Raw genomic sequence first — 12043 nt, forward strand, 5'->3', positions numbered from 1 at the left:
TGCGTATAAATACAAAGTAATCCATGCCATTATTAGTGAATGAGACCCATTCTAATATAATTATGCAGTAAATCATTATTTGGTTTTTAAAGGAAATAGTTCTTTAATATGAGTTAACTATAAATCAGAATGTAGTTTAACTTATCTGGACTCTTTTAAAATTGGGATTCTTTTTGACTACGGAAGAGAACAGCTCATCTATCAATGGCTCTTCAGAAATGGATGAGGAAAGAGCGAAGGTTTCTGAGGACACCCCCATGACCCCTTTATCAGACACTATTATAGGTAAAACAAAATGAAATTATTCTAAATATAATTTATTTTCAGTAATTCTGCTGTTTTTTTCCTGAATAATTTACTCTGGTATAAGTACACTGGTTTTATGATGAGCTGGATGCCATGTTAAGAGAATTATGGAACTGCTTATGTGAAAATGCTACTTTTGTCCTCAGATATCCAAGACGTACAGTCTGAACTTAGAATTGAGTCATCGCGAAGTGATGCTAATGTAAGTATAGGTGAAAAAACATTGACAAGGGGTGTTAATAGAAATGGGCACTCAGTGGCCACTTTATTAGTTCTAAAATATTGACCCACTTTTGCTCCCAAAACATCTTAAAGGAATAGTGCACCCAAAAATAAAAATTTGCTGAAAATGTATTCACCGTCATGCCATCCAAGATGTAAATGAGATTGTTTCTTCTTAGGAACAGATTTGGAGAAATTCAGCATTACATCACTTGCTCACCAATGGATCCTCTGCAGTGAATGGGTGCCGTCAGAATGAGAGTCCAAACAGCTGATAAAAACATCACAGTATTCCACACGATTTTGGTTGATCAGTTAATGTCTTGTGAAGTGAAAAGCTGTGTGTATATAAGAAACAAATACATCATTAAGGCATTTTTCATTTTAACCTATTGTTTCTGGCTAAAATATCTCTATCCATAATATCACTTTTTCCAGTGAAAAAGTTATCTCGTTTGAGTAAGGAGAGAAATATTCACAGATCAAGCGGTGGATTTTCGGAGTACTTCAGAGGCTGGAAGTGACCGTTTAAAAATAAAACGCCTTAATGATTGATTTATGTGGATTTAGCTTCACAAGACATTATTATTGTGATGCTTTTATCAGCTGTTTGGACTCTCATTCTTACGGCACCCATTCACTGCAGAAGATCCATTGGTGAGCGAATTATGTAATGCTAAATTTCTCCAAATCTGTTTCAATGAAGAAACAAACTCTACATCTTGGATGGCCAGAGAGAGGAGTACATTTTAAGCAAATTTTCAATTTTGGGTGAAATATTCCTTTAAATTCTACTTGGCAGGCTGCTGAAGGACATTTGCATTAGCGAGCATGTACTGGTGGGCCCAATGAAGTGGCTGCTGAGTGTATGTGGTCGAAGGGGAAGGATAGTTTTATTCCTATTTCACAATTTTGGCTGCTTGTTAGTGGTGTTGTTCCAGTGTTAAATACGGTAGGTCTGTGATGTTTGATTATAGTGCTTTTTGTTCCTAGTTACAGCCGGAGCCTCCTTCTGAATGCACAGACAGAGAAACAAGTTACTCAACTGTAATAAGAATTAAGGATGAGCCTATTGATGAAGAATATGATAAAGCATTAATGCCCCAGTCCGACATGAGCCGTATTAAACAGGAGCTTGACAGTTCTGAAAATAATGAGAATGAGGTAAGATTTGGTCTCGTTCTGTGCTGTTCAATTTGTTGTAAAAACATATGTCATATGTAATAAATGACTTTTGAATCATTTCAGGCCTCCTCTGCATCAGATGAACTGAGGATTAGCTCTGTTTTCTCTGTCAGTGGACACAGCAGTGATGCAGTTTCTGGTGAGTGCATAAAGATTTCACTTTCATCACGTTACTGTTTATCATCAGCTTTACTGTTACTGTCACTAATAACAGTGTGACATGAGGTCTGGGTGATATATCAGTAATTTTCAGCTTTTTGATGATGGTCGATAAAGATCTCAATATTAATATATTTGCTTAAAAAAAAAAATCCGTTCTAAGAAACCAAAATTTCACCAACCAGCCATTAAAGCAAAATAGATTAATATCTAAAGCAAATGTTTAATGAAACAACTTTCAAGATGCAAGTAAAATGTTCTAAAAAAAATGAAGTCATGTAATAATCAAAAATATTTACCTATACTGTAAAAAAATATTTTTTAAGAAATTAATACTTTTATTCTGCAAGGGTGTGTTAAATTGCTCAAAAGTGACGGTGAATGGATTTATAATGTTATATTATATAATGTTTGATTTCTATTAGAAATAAATGCTGTTCTTTTGAACTTTCAATCAAAGAATACTGAAAAATCTTTATCATGGTTCTCCACCGTAATATTAAGCAGCAAAGCAGTTTTCAACCATGATAATAATTAGAAATGTTACTTGAAGAATCGTGTGACACTGAAGACTTGCTGCTGATAATTACAATAGCATAGAGTTAAAATTGTAATGGTATTTCAGAATATTACTATATTTTTCGATCAATTAAATGCAGCCTTAGTAAACATAAAAATCTCTTACTCTTTCAAAAAAAATCATACTCGCTCCAGTCTTTTCAAAGATAGTGTACGTATTCTTTCTAAAACATTTATGTGCATCGAAATTAGTTTTGAATCAGTTTTTAGAAATTAATCAAACTTAACAACTTTTGTTATTTCATACAGCATCTATGGCATCCTCCCATGCATCTTCATTCTCAGTAATGTCCCATAATGCTGCTACACTCAGAGGAACTACTTTACTTCTGCCAGTGCAATCCCAAACTCAGCTTCAGCTCCGGCTGCAGCCCAAGACCCAGATGTATCCTCAAATTCAGACTCACTCCCGAATGCAGCCGCCCATGATGCCCCAAACTCACCTACAGCCTCCTCCCCAGCCACCCCAGGTCCATGCTCCTCCACCCACAGTGAGGATCTGCTGCTCCGGTTGTTCTAAAGTCCTCCAGAAAGGTCAAACGGCATTCCAGCGAAAAGGCTCCAACCAGCTGTTTTGCTCCACCGTGTGTCTAACTAGTTTCAGTTTACCCTCAGTTCAGTTTACCCCCATTATTGCCCCTAAGAAAACCTGCCACCTCTGCCTTAAGTGAGTTCTAATGATTTATATATACTTTGTTGTTTACTATATAATGAATCCATCTTCTGTCACTTTATTAATTGTATAGATAACTGAAAAAATGTGTTAAAGGAATAGTTTACCCTAAAATTGTTATTTGTTATTTACTCACCCTCATGTTGTTCCAAACCTATTGTCTTTCTTCTGTGGAACACAATTGAAGTTAATCAAAAAATCTAAGTTGCTCTTTTCCGTACAATGAAAACATATAGGGCTAGATTTACTAAATGGAGCAAATGCATCTCCCAATTCCATAAAAAGGTTACTATTATGTTCCATGGAAAAAAAATTTGAATTTGGAATGGAAAAAAAAAAGTGAATAAATAGTGACAGAAATTGCTTCTTATTTTTTATTGTTTTGGATGCGCTATCACTTTAAGACAGAACAGCTACCTAGAAAAAATGTGGAAATTGATTATATAATATTGATAATGTGTCAAATATTTGGTTATGCGTAATTTAATGCAATTATACAAATGGTATGTGATAATTTTTTATAATATCTTTATTGTTTCAAAGGGTCATTGTCAATTTAAAGGACTTGATAACAATCCCCGTGGGCTCTATGAACACACTAAAGGAATTCTGCAGCCAAGCTTGTCTAAGTATTTATAAAAACAGATATGAAGATTCACCTCCAGATCTATATACACAATGCGGCGTGTGTAAGTTGGTCAAAGAGGTAAGGCTTAATTTATTCACGATGTAAAATTAGATGAAACAAACATTTTGTTGTTTTGATTTTTGCATAATTTGTTACTCCCTTATGGGTTTGGATTGTTTATGATAAATGCAGATTGTGAAGTAGGTTATTTGTAAGTACACTATGATGAAATGCATTCAGTTTTCCGAATAAAGAGTTAAAAAAAGACATGGGAGAATTTCGGCCCTCAACATGGTGTAATCCTGCCTGAGGGGACAATTATCTTAAAAATGCATTTTTGCGCCATTATCTTGCATTATGAGCTAATGAGCCTCTTGCACAATTTGATAAGCTTTTGAGAAGCCAAGAGTTTTTTTTAATAGTTTAGATTTACCACCTTACCAATCATAAATGTACCGAGTATGTTCATTTTAAATATCTCGCCAGAGAAGTATAAATAAACCATAGAAGGTAAAATAAGCCATATATCAGAAATCAGAAAGAGCTGTCTCGCTAAGTATGTTTACACACACACAGAATTTGTCTTGGCGACAGGAGCTTCCAGTGCAGAAGAAAGTACAGACATAGTGCAAACATACATGATAGTGCAGACATGCATAGGAATTAAACATTCAAGATGAAATGTAACACTAATATAAGAAAAACTAAAAATTAAAGAATGTGATATAATACAGAAGTAGAAATATAGAGAAAAAAAACAATTGTTTTAATGAATGTGCAGATATGTTATTTACAAGTGTACAGTTTATGTAGTTTACAAATGTACAATTTTCAGATGCTATGTAGGCCTATAAATGTGTCAGTTACAATGGTCAATGTATAGATATGAAAGTTTTAATTGTTCAGGAAGAATATAGCCTATGGGAAAAAACTACTCATGTGCCTGGATGTTCTGGTGGTCGGTGCTTTGTAGCGCCGACCAGAGGGAACCCGTTGAAAGAGAGAGTGGGCTGGGTGTGTGGGGTCCAAAGTGATTTTTTTTTAAGCCCTTTTCCTCACTCTGGAGGTGTAAAGATCTTGGAGGTTGGACGAAGGGAACCAATAATCTTCCCAGCAGTCCTGACTGTCCGTTGTAGTCTCTTGATGTCTGATTTGGTAGCTGAGCCAAACCAGACAGTTATAGATAAACACAGGACGGACTCAGTGATGGCCGAGTAGAACTGTTTCAGCAGCTCCTGTGGCAGGTTGAATTTCCTCAGTTGGTGAAGGAAGTACAGCCTCTGCTGGGCCTTTTTTTAGCAATGGAGTCTATGTGAGTGACCCCCATCAGTTCCTGAGAGATGTTGGTGCCCAGGAATCTGAATGAATCTACTGTTGCTACAGTGCTGATCATGATGGTGAGTGGGAGGAATGCGGGGGGGGGGGGGTTCTCCTGAAGTCCAACATCCTCTCCACTGTTTTGAGCGTGTTTAGCTCCAGGTTGTTGTGACTGCACCAGACAGCCATCCCTTTAACCACCTGTCTGTAAGCAGACTCATCTCTGTTGTGTATGATGGTAGTGTGTAGATGGTAGAGTCATCTATCAAATTTCAGGAGCTTGACAGAGGGGTCTTTTGAGGTGCAGTCATTTGTTATACAGGGAGAAGAGCAGTGGGGAGAGCACACATCCCTGGGGGGCACCAGTGCTGATCGTGAGAGTCTTGGATGTGAGTTTGCCCAGCTTCACTAGCTGCTGCCTGTCTGTCAGGAAGCTGGTGATCCACTGACAGATGGAGGTAACTGTAATTTATATGCAAATGTCAAAAGGCTAAAAGGGTCTTTTAAGCCATAAACAGTCCAACACTCCAGCATGATCCTACGCAGACGCTACAGTGCTGACTGTCTGTTGTAGTCTCTTGACGTCTGATTTGGTAGCTGAACCAAACCAGACAGTTATGGATGAACACAGGACGGACGCAATGATGGCTGAGTAGAACTGTTTCAGCAGCTCCTGTAGCAGGTTGAATTTCCACAGTTGGCGAAGGAAGTACAGCCTCTGCTGGGCCTTTTTAGCAATGGTGTCTATGTGAGTGTCCCATTTCAAGTCCTGAGAGATGGTGGTGCCCGGGAATCTGAATGACTCTACTGCAGCCACAGTGCTGTCCATGATGGTGAGTGGGGGGATTGCAGGGGGGTTTCTCCTGAAGTCCACGATCATCTCCACTGTTTTGAGCGTGTTTAGCTCCAGGTTGTTGTGACTGCACCAGACAGCCATCCCTTTAACCACCTGTCTGTAAGCAGACTCATCTCTGTTGTGTATGATGGTAGTGTGTAGATGGTAGAGTCATCTATCAAATTTCAGGAGCTTGACAGAGGGGTCTTTTGAGGTGCAGTCATTTGTTATACAGGGAGAAGAGCAGTGGGGAGAGCACACATCCCTGGGGGGCACCAGTGCTGATCGTGAGAGTCTTGGATGTGAGTTTGCCCAGCTTCACTAGCTGCTGCCTGTCTGTCAGGAAGCTGGTGATCCACTGACAGATGGAGGTAGGCATGGAGAGCTGGGTCAGTTTGTCTGAGAGGGTCAGACATGATGGTATGGAAGGCCAAACTGAAGTCTACGAACAAGATCCTTGCGTAAGTCCCAGGTCTATCAAGATGTTACAGAATATAATGCAGTCCCATGTTGACTGCATTATCCACAGACCAGTTTGCTCTGTAGCCAAACTGAAGAGGATCCAGCAAGGGTCCAGTGATGTCTTTCAGATAGGCCAACACCAGTCTCTCAAAAGACTTCATGACCACAGACTTGAGAGCGTCTAGTCGTTAAGTCCAGTTTTTTTGGGGGGACCGGAATGATAGTGAAGCGTTTGAAGTAGGAGAGGAATACACACAGCTTCAGTGATCTATTGAAGATCTGGGTACCTTTGCTCCATTTCAGTTATTTGTTCAGCCAGCTGTTGCAGCGCTGTGCTCACACACGCGTCTGGAGGAACATACACATTCGCGAGAATGAAAGGGGAAAACTCCAGCGGCAAGTAGAAAGAAATATATAATTGTCCTCTGACTCTAACGTGACATGCTGTCTTAACTCTACACTTGCGAGATGCTAAAAACTGTCTCACAATTCTTGTGTAAATATCTCTTTAGCCCACTGCAAGGTCATAAAATGTCAATGCAGCCTGGAATACATTCAGTGAAATGCTGTGTTTAAGACATGCACTGTTTTTCTTTGCTTTACAGATTCAGCATGAAGTAACTCATCTGGGTGCTGTGCACAAGCTGTGCAGCGATGAATGCTTTGCACGATTCAGATCCTCCAGAAACCTCTACATGAGCTACTGCGAGAACTGTGGCAACTGTACAGCCTCAGGAAACTATCACCTGGTTCAGATAGAAGATAATATTAAAAAGTTCTGCCGCACCGAATGCATTGCCAATTACAAAGAGGTACCCCAACATAACCCGAATGAACTTGCTGTTCTCTGCTCAAGCTGTGTTTGTTATTCATGGTCTGATTCATTCATTTTTACGTCCCGTGGGATATGCAGATTTGAATTTGACTTGTCTCCTGATGCCATTTCCTTTCTGCTATAACTTTGCAGTCAATAGAAGGGAAAAGGCCAAATACATGTTTTAAAAACAAAATAATTTTGTGGATTTAAAGCTGTTGTCTTTCTCACTGTGTTGCAGAAAAGTGGCAAGAGGCTTCACTGTCCCTATTGCCAAGACATCAAAAATATTGAACACATGATGGAAGGGACAAACATACAGGGTGTCACAGAATTCTTCTGCTCTCAAAGATGTGTGGCCTTGAGTCAAGCATCTCCCAGTTTGACAGGTAAATATTTGAAATTTTTTTTCAATTATAAAAAAATGTTAATCAGTTGTCTTCAGTGTCTAAAAAAATACTTTGTTTTAGTAAAAATATAAATGATTCAAAACAATTTAATAAATTATTTCAAAGTTAAATTGATTATTTTTTAAATGTGTATATATATATATTTTTTTTAATTGCGCTGTGGTCAGTGTGAGACTTATTCTTGATGAGGTTTTATGAGATTCACCTAAAAAGTGTTTTCTTGTGCTAATCTGTCTTGCTCTGCTCTTTAGGCACCTCTTTCCCATGCACAACTTGCAAGAAGGTAGCCGTTCCTCAGTATCACCTTGCCATTTCTGATGGGTCCATCAGGAACTTCTGCTCATTAGATTGTGTGGGCAAATTCCAGGTGTTGCATTGTTTGTCTCTATTTCCAGTACTTTATTATAATTTTTTTTTTTTTTTTACAAATGTTTTTATAAATGTGATGTGATGGACATTGTTTCCATCCACATTATTATATATAGTCATGTTCCATTATTAGATTGTTAGTTTGTGTAGTCTATACACCTGCTCGTTTACAGGTGTAAAGCTGAATTTGCTTCCTTTCCTCCACACAATTATATTGGTCTTAGTAAATCAGATGTGAATTTTCCTTTTTTTTTTTCTTCTCTCTATAGGAAAAACTGAATGCATCTGTACCTCATAACCAGATGAATGGAAACTCACATGGACCTCAGCCTCCGAGCACTGCACCACCTCGACCCACCACCGACCATCTCCAGCCCACTCAAACTTCATCCAGTGTTCCTGGCCCAAATCACAACCCTCCCCCACCTTTTGTAACACCATCCAATCAAAATCCGGTTCCAACTTACGTGCCAGCTCCTAGTGTGGTTAACTCACAAGACACCCAGCAGCAATGGCCAATCAAGCCTCCCTTGTCCTCTGACACAGTACGGCTGACGTGCAAACAGTGCCAGAATCAGTTCAGCTCAAAGCCTGAGGTTTTCCAGTTCAAGGTACGGCTTCCAAAAACAGTCACATGAGTGAGAGTGACTGAATCGGTGGCTGAATCACAGCCATACTGATACTCAGAACAACAGCGCAATTGCAAGCGTGATGTTACTTTTATACAACACCTCTTAGTAATAACAAGCTTCAGACAATATTGGCCAGATAGTGAATTATTTAGTGAAATTATTCTTTGTAGTTCTTCAAAAATATTGTAAAAACGTTTTTCCTTCTCTTAGGGTCACGCAGGGTTGTTCTGTTCTCGAGCGTGTTGCGACACATACAAGAGGGAAAGCAACGTGAAAGCTTTGTGCGAGTACTGCAAAATAGAGAAAGTTGTCAAAGACATCATCACATACGAAAAGCAGCCGAGATCTTTCTGTTGTGAAGGTTTGTGAAACATCTTTACTTGATTCTTACATCTGTGGTTCTTTATGGAGCCCCACACATGACATGTGGAGAAAAAATTATTTTATATCATGGCCACAAATTAAGAACTGGTTTCTACTACAGTGGCCATGATTTACTAATTTGTTCCCTCGTTTTAGTAAATCGTGGCCACAATTTGCTAATTTGTTCCCTCATTTTTGTTTAATCAAAATGAGGGTACAATTGGAAAATTGTGGCAACAATGTACTACGACGCGGGAAAGAATTAGTAAATTGTGGCCATGATTTAACACAAACGAGGTGATGAATTAGTAAATCGTGACCACGAAGTTGTGGGAATGAATTCTTAATTCATGGCCACGATACATATTTTTTCCTACGTCGTGTGCAGTTTTTTACCATTGGGTCACAAAAACAAAATGCCATTTGTTCTGTTCTGCTCATGTGATTTTAATTGTTTTGCTTATTATTGGACTAATGCAATTCACATTAATATTACATTTCTTGGAACATTTTCATTTACTTGCTTACAATAAACAATTTAGTTAATGTTTTGGGTGGCCACTTGATATACAATGTAAAATCGTGAAAAAAATCAAGTTGAGAACTTGATAATGGTTGGTGTTTATGCCTCACTTTTCCACATACATTCACTTGTCTCATCTTTCATTCTTTCTTCTTTTATAGGCTGTAAACTGCTTTTCAAGCATGACCTTGCCAAACGACTTGGAGGTCAATGCAGGGTTTGTGCCTACTGTCAAAACATGACCCACAAAACCATTCAGAACTTCTTTGGGGGCAAACTTGAGGAGTTTTGCACAGAGGAGTGCATGTCTCTCTACACAGTGCACTTTTATGAGGTTAGAGAACATTTATTTGGGATTTTAGCTGTTGCTGTTCTTTATTTCTTTAAGAAAGCCTTACTATCATCTCTTTGGTTGGGGTTAAAATTATATTGGGAACTGATCGTCAGTGTTTGCTTTTGTATGCAAGATATACACTGTTGAATTCTTCATACCCTTTTTTAAAATTGTTACACATTTTTGCTTCATTCCTGCATGAATTTATGTCAGATGGCCAAGTGTCATGGCTGTAAAAATCAGGGCTCACTAAAGGAAAGCCTCGTCTGGGATGGAACAACAAGACACTTCTGTAACCTGTCCTGTTTGAAGCAGTTCTGTTCAAAGTGGTTTACCCCTCATCAGCCAGCAAGCAATGGTAGTCACCATGTAGTTCTATATGTAAAACTGATCTAAAACTATATAGTAGGGCTACCAGTTGACATTGTGTTTAACACATATATTTAGCGGAGTGAAACCTGTTGATAAAGACCCTTAAAGTCCCTGTAAAGTCAATTCTGAGAATTGTTTCTGAATGCATTATAAATGTTACAAATGTATTGCTGAAAAACATTACAAAGACTGAGCTATGTAGTACTGAATAGTGGAGTTAGACCGTTAAACAGTTTTTCACCAATTCTGTGTTCAGGATTTTTTGGGCGGGGCTAAAAAGGGGGTTCGATGAAGCACTGGAGCCCCCAAGCCATGGCCCCTCCCCTAACACTATAACTAGAGCACATTCACATTAGTTCACCCGCTCAATCGCGAGTTGTCAGTACCGTTAGTAACACACAGCCTACACAGTTTGCTAGCTAGCTATGCCTTTGTCACTGAAATGTGTATTTCCTGGTTGCAATAACATACAAAACAGCTCGGTGTCCTTATTTAAATTTCTTAATAATGATTATATCAAAAAGAGTTGGATTAATTTGGTGAAGAGCCACCTTGATGGAGAGCTGAGGATCACCACCAAAACCGCCTCTGCAGTGATCATTTTACACCCGATAAATTTATAAACTTTCATCGGAGACAACTGGGATTCACTGATAATCCGCTGTTACTGGTTAATGTGGCCGAACCGACTATTTCCTTGGCCTTGATCCTCCCGTCCGGACACGCCCCCAGCATTTGAGAGCAGAGGATACCGCCCATTTTTTTCAAGATTTTGATCACTTATTTTATTTACTTGGCGGATTTTTTCATCATTCAAATTTGGCTGAGTGGTTAATAATACATTTTTCTGTGGTGTGATAAACTCGGAACACATATTTAATATTGCCTTTACAGGGACTTTAACAAATTCAAGAGTTTAATGCAGGGGTGCCCAAACTCGGTCCTGGAGGGCCAGTGTCCTGCAGAGTTTAGCTCCAACCCCAATTAGACACACCTGAACCAGCTAATCAAGCTCTTACTAGGCATATTAGAAACTTCCCAGCAGGTGTGTTAAGGCAAGTTAGAGCTAAACTCTGCAGGACACCGGCCCTCCAGGACCGAGTTTGGGCACCTCTGGTTTAATGTCATATGTACTGTAAAATTTCATGATCAAAACTGGTTTTATTATGAGATGGACTCACTCTTGTTGTATCATCATTGAAGGTACTGTGTCTAACACCACTACAGTTCAAGCTCCATTATCTCTGTCGAAAGACATGCCTGTAATTGGTGGTGTGGTGTCGCTGGCCTCCACATTACCGGGAAATACTGCTCTCACAGGTAATTCTTCAATGTGTCTTTAAATGATATCAAACTGCAAAATCTTTTAATTTGTTTTAATTGTATTAATTTTCTTTGCAGGAGCTCTACCTACCTCAAATGCCAGCTCAAAAAACATTGGTGAAGTAAGTACTGATGCACACATACATTGTGTTACAAAGGGTTGTATAACGTGCACACTACTGTTGGATTTTTTTACTTTTCTGCAAGAAGCATTCAGCAAGGATGCATTCAATTTTATCAGTAAACATATTTATAATGTTGCAAAAGATTTTTATTTTAAATTAATCTATTTGATTTGAACTTTGCATTTCTCATAGAAGCCTGCAAAAAAAAACAATATTAAGCAACACAACTGTTTTAATGAATTTGTTACATTTATATGGCACTTTTCTCTTTATTCGGTGTGCTTTACACATTTTTGAAGGAGGAAATCTCCACAAAGTTTTATAACTTATAATAAGAAATGTTACCTGAGCACTAAATCAGCATATAATAATGATGTAGCGTCTGGAACACTCCAACACACAATATATATTT

At 38.5% G+C, this 12043-nt stretch overlaps 1 protein-coding gene across 2 annotated transcripts in view; it reads left to right on the top strand.

The window, feature by feature from the left end:
* Positions 1 to 12043, top strand: part of LOC107564959 (zinc finger MYM-type protein 4-like) — a 42166-nt gene that overhangs the window by 7255 nt on the left and 22868 nt on the right. Inside the window, exons 4-18 of one of the 2 annotated variants that reach the window (XM_016250138.1) lie at positions 187 to 285; positions 453 to 508; positions 1522 to 1692; positions 1777 to 1852; positions 2701 to 3118; positions 3668 to 3830; positions 6972 to 7178; positions 7422 to 7569; positions 7842 to 7957; positions 8229 to 8570; positions 8802 to 8952; positions 9639 to 9811; positions 10025 to 10169; positions 11387 to 11503; positions 11585 to 11628. In XM_016250138.1, the coding sequence (XP_016105624.1) occupies positions 187 to 285; positions 453 to 508; positions 1522 to 1692; positions 1777 to 1852; positions 2701 to 3118; positions 3668 to 3830; positions 6972 to 7178; positions 7422 to 7569; positions 7842 to 7957; positions 8229 to 8570; positions 8802 to 8952; positions 9639 to 9811; positions 10025 to 10169; positions 11387 to 11503; positions 11585 to 11628 (2426 nt within the window). The remainder of the gene's footprint in view (positions 1 to 186; positions 286 to 452; positions 509 to 1521; positions 1693 to 1776; positions 1853 to 2700; positions 3119 to 3667; positions 3831 to 6971; positions 7179 to 7421; positions 7570 to 7841; positions 7958 to 8228; positions 8571 to 8801; positions 8953 to 9638; positions 9812 to 10024; positions 10170 to 11386; positions 11504 to 11584; positions 11629 to 12043) is intronic. The other variant, XM_016250139.1, reaches the window with a different exon arrangement.

This window comes from Sinocyclocheilus grahami, unplaced genomic scaffold, assembly GCF_001515645.1.
Source record: "Sinocyclocheilus grahami isolate Dianchi unplaced genomic scaffold, SAMN03320097.WGS_v1.1 scaffold972.1, whole genome shotgun sequence".
Lineage (NCBI taxonomy): Eukaryota > Metazoa > Chordata > Actinopteri > Cypriniformes > Cyprinidae > Sinocyclocheilus > Sinocyclocheilus grahami.